Source organism: Prionailurus viverrinus, chromosome B2, assembly GCF_022837055.1.
Source record: "Prionailurus viverrinus isolate Anna chromosome B2, UM_Priviv_1.0, whole genome shotgun sequence".
Taxonomy (NCBI): Eukaryota; Metazoa; Chordata; class Mammalia; order Carnivora; family Felidae; genus Prionailurus; species Prionailurus viverrinus.
The window spans coordinates 75,821,035-75,835,092 of NC_062565.1; the positions used below are offsets into that span (position 1 = coordinate 75,821,035).

The 14,058-nt window shown below is 40.8% G+C and overlaps 1 protein-coding gene across 4 annotated transcripts in view; it reads left to right on the forward strand.

Annotated features, from left to right (window-relative positions):
- MRAP2 (melanocortin 2 receptor accessory protein 2) overlaps positions 1-6,081 on the forward strand; it is a 55,561-nt gene extending 49,480 nt beyond the window's left edge. For all 4 annotated transcript variants that reach the window (XM_047860656.1, XM_047860654.1, XM_047860657.1 and 1 more), the window contains one exon: positions 4,545-6,081. In XM_047860656.1, the coding sequence (XP_047716612.1) occupies positions 4,545-4,938 (394 nt within the window). In that variant the 3' untranslated portion in view covers positions 4,939-6,081. The remainder of the gene's footprint in view (positions 1-4,544) is intronic.
- Positions 6,082-14,058: the final 7,977 nt, after the last annotated feature.

Genomic DNA, 14,058 nt, shown 5'->3' on the forward strand with positions numbered 1-14,058 from the left:
CACGAAAGGTGAGATCATGACCTGAACTGAAATCAAGAGTTGGATGCTTAACTGACTGAGCCACCCAGGCACCCCTCAAAAGACATCCTAAGAAAATGAAAATGTAAGTCACAGATCAAGAGAAAATGTTTACAATGCATTTGACAAACGGCTTGTATTCAAAATGTATTACAAAACTGTCACAAATCCATAACAAAAATAACCCAATTTTTAAAATGTGCAAAAGACTCATACAGAAACTTCACAAAAGAAGATAAACCAATAACCAATAAGCACATGCAAAGGTATTCAACATGACTAGACATCAGAGACATGCCCATTAAAATCACAACGAGATGCCATTTCCCTCCCACTAGCGTGACTAACATTGAAAAGACTGACAACACCAAATGTCGACAAGGATGGGGAGTAACTGGAACTCTGATACTTTGTGGTGAGGTTGTAAAATGGCACAACTACGTTGGAAAACTGCAGTTTCTTATCATGTTAAGCACATGTCTACTCTGTGACCCAGGAATTCTACTCTTAGGTATTTACTCAAGAGCAATAAAAACATGTATCTACAAAGAGACTAATTAAGAGTGTTCATAGCGGGGTGCCTGGGTGGCCCTGTCGGCTGACCTTCTGACTTCAGCTCAGGTCATGATCTCATAGCTGTGAGTTCAAGCCCCATGTTGGGCTCTGTGCTGACCGCTTGGAGCCTGGAGTCTGCTTTGGGTTCTGTGTCTCCCTCTCTCTCTGCCCCTAACCCACTTGTGCTCTGTCTCTCTCAAAAATAAATAAACGTTAAAAAAAAAAGAGTGTTCATAGCTGTACTCACAACAGTGCCAAGCTGTCTGTCGACAAGCCAGATGTCTTTTTTTTCATTTTTAGAGAGACAGGGTGAGTAGGGCGAGGGGCAGGGAGAGAGGGAGAGAAAGTATCCGAAGCAGGTCCCACGTCATCAGCACAGAGCCCAATGCGGGGCTCAAACCCACGAACCATGAGATCATGACCTGAGCCGAAACCAGAAGTCAGAGGCTTAACCGACTGAGCCACCCAGGTGTCCCAAGCTAGTTATCTTTTAACAGGAGAATGAATAAACAAATTGTAGCAAACTTATATGATGAAATGTCACTAAGCAAGAAGGACAAACTGTTGTTATATGTAACAACATGGATGATTCTCAAAAAACATTATGCTAAGCAAAAGAATCCGGCACAGAAGGTTATATATTATATGAATTTGTATGAATTGTAAAAACAGGCTAAACTAATCTGTGGTGATAAAAATCCACACACTTTACCTACAGGAGGTGGAAATTGACTAGAAATTCAAGAATAAGCAAAGCTTATCATTAGACAGATCAAGGCAGTGCTATCTAAAGTGGGTAGAAATTGAATGGAAGGAAACTTTCTAGGAGAAAGGAAACATTGTCTATCTTGGTCACTGAGAGTTATATGGATGTTTATGTGGGATTTTGCTTTTATGATCTGTGAGTTCCAATATGTAAATTTTACCCTATAATGGAATAAATGGAATTGAAGCAATCTGTGTCTGTGATTACATTTTTTCACATATAGGTTCTTTAGTTTACCAGTCAAAGAAAGAAAAGAAGAATAAAGGGATGATCTATTGAGTAACATTTACCAAATTCTAAGACTACAAAGGTGAACTTTTGCCTTGTTCTCAGGGAGGGAGAATCAGACAAATTGCACTGTTATCACACCAAGAGATCATCAGGAGAAAGGTCAGAAGAGCCGGGTGGGGCAGAGAAGGCACCTCCAGGGCCTGACTGTCCACCTCCTGGCTCTGCTGTGCAGGAAGACAAAACTCTTTTGGTCTCCTCTTGGCTCAGCAAGGATGATTTTTTAAAAATTATTATTTTTTTAATTTACATCCAAGTTAGTATATAGGGCCACAATGATTTCAGGAGTAGATTCCTTAATGCCCCTTAACCATTTAGCTCACCCCCCTCCCACAATCCCTCCAGCAACCCTCTGTTTGTTCTGCATATTTAAGAGTCTCTCTGTTTTGTCCCCCTCCCTGTTTTTATTTCTTTTTGCTTCCCTTCCCTGTGTTCATCTGTTTTGTCTCTTAAAGTCCTCATATGAGTGAAGTCATATGAGTTCTCTGACTAATTTCTCAGCAAGGATGATTAATGGAGCCACTTCTTAATCCTGAGAAAATGTAGCCTAGGTTATGGAAGAGCTGCTGCCCACAGCTGGGTTTCTGGGTCTGCTTTCATACTCGGTAGATGCTCCAGGCAGGCAGAGAAGCCTCAGCTGCTTCTTAGTCCTGGATTTGGAAAGTGACATAAGCCCCAGCATCTTAGTCATGCCGTTTCCAAATGTGTTAAGCCCTTCTTTCCTAGGTGACATTTTATCTTATTTGGTCACAGGTTGCCGGCACACTCATTCCTACTCTCAAACATCTTTTAAACCTGGGTGAAGTGACAATTAGGAGAAGAAAACCACTTACTGAAAGATAAGAAGACCTCTTAAATGTGCATTAAAGCAGAAGTTGTCAGTCCCTCTAAAGTGATTTTTCTCTGAATTCTGAATACGTGACTTGGTGAACATTGTACTCTTGTATAAATCATTGAGCTTCACATCACATTTGCTCAGTAGGCTATGATATTTGTTCACCTGATTTTTTTTTTTTTAATTAAAAAGGATCGGGGCGCCTGGGTGGCTCATTCGGTTAAGCGTCTGACTTTGGCTCAGGTCATGATCTCACGGTCTGTGAGTTCACCCCGCGTCAGGCTTTGTGCTGACAGCTCAGAACCTGGAGTCTGTTTCAGATTCTGTGTCTCCCCCTCTCTCTGACCCTCCCCCATTCATGCTCTGTCTCAAAAATAAATAAATGTTAAAAAAATTTTAAAAAAAAAAAAGGAAAACTCAGGCTTCTGAGAAGAATGCCTTGTCTGATGTCACCCAGGTAATCAGGTTGGAGAGCTGGTATAAAGTCCCTCAGCTGCTGGATTGCAAAGCTTATAGGATAACTGACCTCCAAAATCCAGAGGTCTATATGGAAGTAATATATGGAGTCCATACAGTCAGATTTTCCAGACTGTAAATTGCATCCAGGGACTGACCCCTGGGTGGCTCAGTTGGTTAAACATCTGACTCTTGATTTCAGCTCAGGTCATGATCTCACGGTTTGTGAGTTTGAGCCCTGCATCGGGCTCTGTGCTGACAGTGTGGAGTCTGCTTGGGATTCTCTCTCTCTTCCTCTCTCGCTGCCCCTCCCCCACTTGCTCATGTTCTCTCTCTCAAAATAAATAAAAATAAACTTAAAAAAATTGCATCCATGCCCTCTGCCCCATGAGAGCTTGGTCATAAGAACTTTATCCTGAGTGATAGGGTGGGAAGGAAGAGATTTAGAACTAAAATCATGGAGATCACATGCTTGTTAAACAGACTTCTAGAATCTAATTTTTGTCAGCTTCTATTCTGGATTTGAAAATGTGTTCAGTCATGATTCTTACCCTTAAAGAATCACTTACCTGTGTGTGAGCAACCTTTGTAGAAACCTGGAAAGGATGATGATTAAAATAGATGGGTGTCAGGTTATTCAAAGCTCTAATGGGGTTAATCAACACTTATTTTATTCATTCATTCACTGACTTATTACCATTGAGTTGCTAATTGGTTCCACATTAAATAAAACAAGGAATTAGGAAAGTGGGTTTTATTCTCACTGCCATTACTAACTGGTTTTGTGAGTCAGGGGGGCAATCTGATGGCTCTTTACCTTAGCTCATGTATTTGTGAAATGGGTATCATGATTCCTGCCCTAAGTGACTGCACTGGTCAGTTTTGAGAATCAAGTGAGATACATGGACATTAAAGCACTTTGACAAATATGAAACTTACCCTGTAAGATAGCACTGCTGTTCAGGCTGATCTGATGTAGGTCAAGGGTCCTAAACTTGACCATCGGTGGTGATCCCTGGCGATTCTATGAAAACACAGCCCCTACCTCTGGAGATTCTAAAGGTCTTGACCCAAGATTCTGCATTTTTTTAAAATTACGTTTCTTTATTTTTGAGAGGCATAGAGAGACAGAGCATGAGTGGGAGAGGGGCAGAGAGAGAGGGAGACACAGAATCTGAAGCAGGCTCCAGGCTCCGAGCTGTCAGCACAGAGCCCGATGCAGGGCTCCAACTCATGAACTGTGAGATCATGACCTGAGTCAAAGTTGGACGCTCAGCCGACTGAGCCACCCAAGTGCCTGCCCTGCAGGATTCTGCATTTTGAGAAGCACGTCAACTAATTCTGATGCAGGTGATCCAAGAGTCCCAGAGAAGCATGGCTGTTTGATCCAGAATATTGGGGGGATTCCTCAGCAAGGTGTCTTTTCGGGATGGTCCAGTTGTCTTGGGTTTATTTACATGTTCAGAAGTGATATCTCTCCGTTGTGGTATTTCTTTGTCCTGTACAGAGGCACGTGCTCGAGGCTCAGTGGAAACATGCTGGTCTGCCCAACATGCCAAAAACCACGATTTCTGTAGGTGAACAAGCTGGTATGTAAGCACTCTTTTATTTTCCTTCTCTCTACAGCAATGCAGAGTCTTCAGAGAAGAGATTCAGAATGAATAGCTTTGTGTCAGACTTCGGAAGACCGCTGGAGCCAGATAAGGTGTTTTCTCGACAGGGCAATGAGGAATCGAGGTCTCTCTTTCACTGCTACATCAACGAAGTGGAACACTTGGATAGGGCTAAAGCTTGTCACCAGACCACAGCCCTTGACAGCTGTGTTCAACTGCAGGAAGCCATTAGAAGCAACGGGCGGCCAGAGGAGGAGTTGAACAGGCTCATGAAGTTTGACATCCCCAACTTCGTGAACACAGACCAGAACTCCTCCTTTGGGGAGGATGATCTTCTGATTTCAGAACCACCTATTGTTCTAGAAAATAAGCCAGTTTCCCAGACCTCACACAAAGACCTGGATTGAGAAACGTACTCTGTAAAGTGTCTTCCTGGAGATGTTGGATCCGTCTTTGTAAAGCGAGAAATCTCCACTGACCAAAGTTGTTTGTGTGTGTTGGGGGGGAGACATGGGAGACAGAGATAGAAAGAAAGACACAGAGAAGAGAGCCCCCTCAGAAAAGAGCTGAAGAAGCTGAGTTTCTGTGCCTTTAAACACAGTTCAGGCTTTTTTGAGAATAAAGTATTTGCATGGTCTCATCTTCCTTGTTGAAAAGTTTGGCTGCACAGAGTGTCAGTGTTCTTGAATGGGGGTTAGCATGCTGCATTCCAGTCTGGCCCTGCCACCACCACGCTCTATTTTTAGCAAGTTGCTTTACCTCTCTGGGCTGCCACATTGTTCATTGTAACATGAGGAGTTTGAAGTAGATGACTCATCCCAGCTCTAATATTTTGTGAATTTGTGACTTTGCATCCAGAAGAAGCTGGAATGTACATAACGCAGTATAAACCAGGGCACTGCCTCCTATCTCTTGTAGGATGCCCTATGTCAGTACCTTCCACTCAGCCCTTAACTGAGCCCACCTTTGGTCAGAGGTCCAAGCATCTATGAGGAGGTCAGAAGACACATCTCTCAGTCACCATGGCCAACATTTCTTTGATTGTACTGAAACAGCTCTTCTGAGAACCTCCAGCCACCCATGCTAAAAGCTAGGGCCAGCCCTGCCCCTCTTCTCCCAGAATGAGTACCAATTCATGGTACATCGCATGGCACTCTTGTTCCCAGAAATGTAGAAAAGGTTGTCACCTCAGTGAGAGGAGGTGCCTTTTGTATCTCTGTGTTGGCGTGCGTCCATCACAAGAAGAGTACTTGCCATGCTATTTACTTGGCAGATGTGTAGGTGATGGTCATGTGACTAGTGTATGGACTTTGAGCTGAGATGGTGAATGGGTTGTAAATCCCCACCAACAGATATGCAGGGTGGCCTGGTGCAACACAGAGTTAATTTCATGAAAGAATCCAGTCTGCACACTGGTATTGGAAACAACTTGGTTTTGCGCACACAGTTGCTTGCATGGCCAACTGCTAATCTCTGGGTGGCATTTTCATCATGAGTTTGTTTACCACCTGTCTTGCTAAAGCTAAAAAATAAATGCATTTGCACAGGAATTTTCTCTGGTTCTTTGTTCTCACACATCCAAATTTTTCATTTCCTTTAAGAATTATTCCATGTTTATAATGCTTCCTAATTTCTGTCATCTCTAGGAGCCCAGTTGGTCTGAGTCATGCACCAGATTTCATTTGGGAGTTATACCACCAGAATAAATCCCTTTTCTATAATATCTTTTGAGGAAAATATTATTCTTTAAGACTCTAACGTTAAACAGTAGAACAAAGCATGGAACATTTCTTGAAATTAGCACATTTTTGCAAATAGATACTTGCTATTTTCATTAAAGAATGCTGGTTTTATTAACTTTTACTAATATGAATATTACTATTCATCACTTAAACAACCAAATATAAACCATAGGCTATTTCTTAAGATTCAAAGCTATTTAAGTGGTATCTTATTTAGAAATAGATTCATTAGAAGAGTGTTACTAGAAGTTGGAAAAATACCTATGACCATACCATCATTCTTATTAACTAAATGTCAAAAACTGTGAAGGGTATAAGATTTTACACCTCCTGCAAGCTATCAATGTAAGCCAGGTCCAGTTTTGTGGATGCTGGCAGAAGACATGAGACTCCTGGCTCAGAGACAAAGAACTTCTTACAGCACAGCAGGCAACATGTTCTTCATGGTCATGTTGGATCCTAAATTCATTTCCTGTTGCTACTGTAGCAAAGTACCACAAATTTAGCTTAAAGCAACACACGTTTATTCTCTTATAGTTCTAGAGCACAGAAGTCCAAAATCAGTGTCAGTGGGCTAAAATCAAGGTATCATCAGAGCCGTATTCCATCTGAAAGCTCTAGAGAAAAATCTACTTCCTTGCCTTTTCCGGCTTTCAGAGGCTACTCAAACTCTTTGGCTTAGGACTTTGTATCACTCCATCCTCTGCTCCTACTTTATACCTCTGTCTCTGACCATCCTGCCTCTCTCCTATAAGGACCCATTAGGACCCTTATAATCCAATTGCATTAGATTACCCGTGATAATCTCCCAATTTGAGATTCTTAATTGCATATGCAAAATTCCTTTTGTCATGTAAGGTAACATACTCACAAATTCAAGGATTATGACTTGGACATGTTTTGGGAGGGTGTTAGCCTACAGTCTTCCCTTTGGCCCCAAAGATTCATGAGCACCTCACGTGTAAAATATATTCACCTCAACCCAACATCCTCCAAAGTCTCAATTATAAAGCATCAACTCAAAGTCCAATTTATAGTCTAAATCTTATTAGCTCAAAAGTCCCAATTTCATCATCATAATTATCTAACTCAGGTATGGGTGAGACCCTGGGTACGATCCATCTTGGGAAAAATTCTCCATCTGTGGCTTGTGAAACTAGAGAACAAGTAATTTGTTCCCAAAATACAATGGTGGGACAAGCACATCAGACCAGTTATAGACATCTGTTCCAAAAGGGAGAAACTGGAAGGAAAAAAGGACTCACCAGTCCTAAGCAGTTTTGAAATTCATTTGGGCTAACTCCATTCAGTTGTCCTGGAAATAATCCTCTGTGGCTCATGGCTTTGCCCTCTGGGCCTGCAGCTCTGCCCTTTCAATCATCCTTTCTTTTTCTTAAATGTATTTGTAATGGAGTAGTTTATCAACCTGTTTCCTGCATGTAGAACTTTGGGGGGGGTGTATCTCACAGCCTACTTTCATCTTGTCCTCTCTCTGTCCCTTAAAGCCCAATTTGGCAGTGTTTCTCCAGGTGTCACATTCTCAAGAACATTGTGAGACTTCTCACTGTGTCACATGTATTCATTCCATTAGACAAGAGGCACAAATTGCACCACAGAATCATTCCCTCTTGAGGCTGGGGCATGACCTTTTGTAACTCCAAGCTGGTCAGGGGAAGGTGGCTTTTGCTTTGATCAATGACAATTCTCCAGAGAATGGAGAACTAGTGGACCAACACTGCCCCTGAAGCTGGGAATGACAAACCGGCTAGTAAAGGAATCTGGGTGGGACATCGCCAGCACCCTTATAAACAGTAACAGATGACATTTATTGGGTACCAAGCAGCCTCTGTGCTAACTTAATTTTTGTAACCCCACTATGAGAACTCTCAATACAGAGGCTTAAATGATCCTTTTAAATATAAGTTAAGTCCAATTACCTCTCTGCTCAAAACGCTGCAATGGGGGCACATGGGTGCCTCAGTCGGTTAAGTGTCTGACTCTTGATTTCGGCTCAGGTCTTGATCCCGGGGTCGTGGGACTGAGCCCTGTGTTGGGCTCCATGCTGAGCATGGAGCCTGCTTGGGATTCTCTCCCTCTTCCTCTCTCTCTGTGCCTTCCCTGCTTGTGCTTGCTCTCTCTCTCTCTCTCAAAATAAATAAACATTCAAAATTCTGCAATGGCTTCCAGTGTCACTCAGCAAAGAAGCTAGAGTCCTTATACTGACCTCAAGGCTTTCCTCCCTCCGTTCCCCAGCTGATCTCATCTGTTCTCCCCCCCGCTCACTCTGCTCACCCTGTTCCAGCCCACTGACCTTCCTGCTATTCCTTGAAAACATCAGACATTTGTCTAAGGGCTGTTGCCCTGGCCAGTCTCTCTGTCTGGTATGTTTTTCCTTTAGATGTCCACTTGGCCCACTCTCTCACCTCTTTTAGCTTTTTCCTCAAATGCCCCCTGTTATGGGTCAAATCGTGCCCCCTCCCAACCTGACAAAATCACATGTTAAAGTCCTATCCCCTAAAGGTCGAGAATGTGACCTTATCTGGAAACAGGGTTGGAGCAGAGGTCACGAGGGTGGGCCCTCATCCAATATGACTTGTGTCCTTATAAAAAGGGAATATTTGGACACAGAGACACGCATAGGACGAAGTCCACGTGAAGAAAAGTCTAGAGAAGATAAGCCAAGGAGAGATGCCTGGAGCAGACTTCCCCTCAACAGCCTTAAGAAGGAAGCAGTCCTGCTGACTGACACGTTGATCTCAGACTTTCAGCCTCAGAATTGAGAGACAGCAAATCTCTGGCATTGACATCACCTCGTTGTAGTGCTTTGTTGGATCCTGAGTAGCAACAGCCCCCTCCTCAATGTTCTTAGTGAAGCTTACGCTGGCCATTCTTTCAAACTGGGCACTGCCTTCCCCTTATTCCTGGCCAGAACCCTATCTCCCTGATCATACTCTGTTTTTCTTTCTCTACTGCACTTATCACCTACCATACTGTACAATTTGCATGATTACGATGTCTGCGGTTTCCTTCGTGTCCCTCTTACTAGAATGTAAGCTCTGCCAGGGCCAGACAGGTGCCTGAAACACAGGAGGCAGCCGGTAGAAACTGGCTGGAGGGAGGGATGGACTGTTTCTTATATGTATTTATATTTATTTTACAGGCGGGAGAACTAAGGCTCTGGGAGACTCGGTCTGTTGCTCAGGTGCAGAGTTGCCTGGGGGTACATCAAACTGGGTTCCAAGAAACGGAGAACCTGGTGAAGGCTTCAATGGGTCCCTCGCTGTTGGTTAGTATTTACTTGATTTTTTTTTTCTGTCTCCAACGTTTGACCTCTTTATGTATTCTTTGTAACTTTCAATCTGTTTTAAATTTTAATTGTGCTTTGTTTCAGGCAAACAATCTGTAAATCTTTTAACTTGCAGGTTTGTTCCCTATTGTGATTACTGATGATGTTTGCTTTCTAGCCTCTTATTTTGTGATTTCTATTTACTTCGCTCTGCTTTTCTCCTTTTTTCTTTACACCATGCAGCCGTGCTCAAGAGTACGTGGTCTGGAAATAGTCTGTTTGAGATGGGTTTCATTACTGGCTAACTGTGCCATCTTCGCCAGGGTGCCTAGATACTGTTTCCTCGTAAACAAGAAGGGATAACATCCACCTAAAAGTTAGTGAGCAGTAAGTGATAAATCATATAAAGCACTTAAAATAGTGATTAACCTATTCTACATGCTGATTTTGGCTCATTTGTTTTTATTCTCTCTCTCTTTTTAAAATTTAATTCTAATGTAGTTTTTATTTTATTTTTAAACTATTTATCTATTTTTTAAATAACTGTTTGAGAGATTATTCTTGAATTTTAATAAACATACTGGATACTGAAAGTTCAAGTCTGTTGTTTAACTTGTTGAATTTGATGTACCAATTGTTGTATATATTTTGTTTCCATAAGTTCTGTTGGGCTCTTAAAACAACCCACCTGTTCTTTTCTCATGAGGTCCTAATATTTTCCATTAAATTTTCTATGATTTATATTTTTAAAGGAGGATTTAGCCATAGTCATGTTATGCTCTCTTTTATTGTTTCATAGTTTAAGAAACTTGTTAATGTTTATTTGAGAGAGAGAGAGAGAGAGAGAGAGAGAGAGACAGAGCGCGAGCGGGGAGGGCGGTGGTAGAAAGAGAGCAAGAGACACAGAATCTGAAGCAGGCTCCAGGCTCCAGGCTCTGAGCAGCACAGAGCCTGCAAACCCACCAACTTTGAGATCACGACCTGAGTCGAAGCGGGTCGCTTAACTGACTGAGCCACCCAGGCACCCCGGTTGTTTCATAATTTAGGCTCTGGAATACTAATCATCTTGGGGGGTTGGGGGTTTGCTACTTCTTATAGTCAATTGTTTCCAACTGGGGTGTGTGTGTGTGTGTGTGTGTGTGTGTGTAGTTGCATGAGCTTCTTTACAGTGAGCAGTATTTTTTTCTATGATTGTCTCACGCATCCTGGTTTTATAAAAATTTCTCTAAGTGGGGTGCCTGCGTGGCTTAGTTGGTTAAGTTTCTGACTTCAGCTCAGGTCATGATCTCTCTGTTCATGGGTTCAAGCCCTGTGTTGGGCTCTGTGCTGACAGCTCAGAGACTGAAGCCTGCTTTGGATTCTATGTGTGTGTGTCTCTCTCTCTCTGACCCTCCCTGCTCTCTCTCAAAAATAAATAAACATTAAACTTTTTAAAATTATTAAAAAAAATAAAAAATAAAAATTTCCCTGAGTGATCAATCTGGAATTATGTTATTTTTAAACTTTTGCTTGGGGCTTCCTGTCTCATAAATAGGAGTATAAATTTGGATCCCACCTCCACATGAAGCGTGAGCTTGGAGTTTAGATGTTTTTTAAGGGAGGTTTTGTTTTTCTTAGGAACCCTGGTACAACCAGTCCTCATCCCTTACCTATGTCAGTGTATGGAGTTCCTTGCCTCCCTTGCATTGAAGGGTCTCAGGAAAGCAAGACAGTTTCTATGCCTGGTATGAACCCCTTTTTTCTGAGTGGGTATTTTAACCCACTTGAGGATGCAGATTAAAACCCTGTCCCTGGGGTGCTGTGGCATCAGCTCACAAGCTTACCATTCTGGCTTTAAAAGTTTCCTGTTTATTTTTGTCATCTGAGAATTCTTTTCTTCATGGTTAGCTCTATATTATTTTTGTTGTTTTATTTTACCCAGTATTACTGAACGTTTTCCTTTGTAAAGGGATCCAAATTAACTCAGTTTCCCATATTTCGAGAACTAAAAGCTTCCGTTCTGGAATATCAGTTTTATTTTTTTTTTATTTTTTTATTTTTTTTAATGTTAATTTTTGAGAGAGAGACAGCAAGCAGGGGAGGGGCAGAGAGAGAGAGAGAGAGAGAGAGAGACACAGAATCCAAAGCAGGCTTCAGGCTTGGAGAATCGTGAGATCATGACCTAAGCCAAAGTTGGTCACTTAACTGAGCCACCCAGGTGCCCCTCAGTTTGATTCTTTTAAAAAATACATTTCAGTATACTTCGTAGGTGCAAATCTTTATCCTTTTATCTGTTTTGTCCACCATTTCCTCTAGTTTATCGAACACATTGAAAGTGATTATTTTAAAAGTCTTCATTTGCTAACCCTGATACCTGGACCACTTGTGTTTGCACTTGCTAATGTTTCCTATTCTCATATTATTAAATCATATAGCCTGGACACTTTGCATGTCTGGAAATTGTTTACTTATTTGGCAGACATTGTGAATGAAATAGATTGATGCTACAAATGATGTTGTCTTCCATGAGAGAAGCTTCCCTACTTCCTGTTAGGCAGGTAGAGTTTGGGGTGATCATCTTGCTCCAGTCAGCCATTGAGGTAGGTCAGTACTCAATTGCTTTTTCAAAAACAACTTTGAGGTATACTTGACAGAATGATTTTTATGTATTTAAAGTGTACTTTTTAATACACTTTGACACCCAAGAAACCATCACCACAACCAAGATAATAAATATGTTTATCACCCACAGAAGTTTTCTCATACACACTTGTAATCCCTCCCTCCCCACCTCTTCCCCAGGAAACAATTGATCTGCTGTCTGTCACTATACATTGGTTTGTATTTTCATGATATTTATATGAATGCAATCATGTGGTATGCACTCTTGTTTTGTCTGGCTTCTTACATAATTATTTTGAGATCACCCATGTTGTATTTTTTTTTATCCATTTACTTGTTGATAGATGTTTCGGTTTACAATTTTGGCTATTATAGATAAAACTTCTATGAATATTTGTTTACAAATCTTTATATTGGCATGTGCTTTTATTTTCTTAAGCACCTAGAAGAGGAACATCTGGGTCATATGGCAGATGTTTCTGTTTTAAGAAACTGCTGGACATTTTCTAAAATGGTTATATAGTTTTAAATTCCTCACAGTGTATAAATTCTGGTTTGTTTTGCTTTCTTACCAACACTTTGTAAGATCAATCTCTTAAAAATTTAGCCATTCTAATATATGTGTTTAGTCCTATCTCATTATGGTTTTCAATTGCATTTCACTAATAATCAATGCTATTTGGCATCTCTTCATAAGCTTATTTTGCACCTGGATATCTTTGGTAAAGTGTCTTTTCATGTCTTTGGCTCATTGTCTTATTTGGGGTGTTTGTTTTATTACTGACTTTTGAGAGTTCTTTATTTTGCGTATAAATCTTTGATCAGATATATGATCTGCAAATAGTTTCTGTCAGCCTATAGCTTGTCTTTTTGTCTGCTTAATAGTGTCTTTGAAGAGCAGAAGTTGCTTATTATGGTGAAGTTGAATTTATCAATTCTTTTTAAAATAGGTCATATTTTTGGTGTCATGTCAAAGAAATCTTCACCAAACTCAAGGTCATAAATGTTTAATCTTTTTTTCTTTAAGTTTTATAGTTTTAGGTTTTATATTAAAGTCTATGATCCATTTTGAGTCCATCTTTACATATATTGTGATGTATGATCAAAGTTTATTTTTTGCATTAGGAATCTGATTGTTTCAGCACTACTTGTTGAAAAGAACCTTTTGTACTGAGTTGCCTTTGCACCTTTACTGAAATCAGTTTTCCAGCATGCGTGTACATGTGTTGGCTTATTTCTGGATATTCTATTCTGTTGAATTGTCCTATTTGCCTATATTATGCCAAATCATACTTCTTGATTGCTGTAGCTTTATAGTTAGTGTTATAATCAGATAGTGTAAGTCCCCGACTTTGTTCTTCTTGTTTGAAATTGTTTTGACTATCTGGGGTCCTTTGTGTTTCTGTCTGAATTTTGGAATCAGTTTTTGGAATTTCCTTACATCCTGTTCTGCCAAAATTCCACCCATTTCTTAAGATCCATCCCCAAAGCCACATTTTCCAAAAGAAGCTTTCCAGGTCCCAGGTGAAAGGGATTTCTTCTTTTTCTCCTGTGCTCCATTCACACTCCATATGACACTTAACTGCATTTATTCATACTTGGCTCTGTGTACTTTTCTGATCTTCTTGCCATCTAGTAAACTTCACAGGATCAGAAATCTTGATTTGTTCCCTCTGCTGAAAAAAGAGCTTTAGCCTTTGCAGGTGTGAGCCCTGCATTAAGAGAGATCTGCAAAGATATCTAGCTCATCTCCTGCATATTGTCAAGGAGTCCAACAGATTTAGAATGGTTTATTGTTTGTTATCTCCATGTTCTGTCAGGCCTGATTACTTGTTGCTATTACTGCACTTTCAAAGATTAATAGGATAATCATTGTCCAAATATCAAAACATATTCTA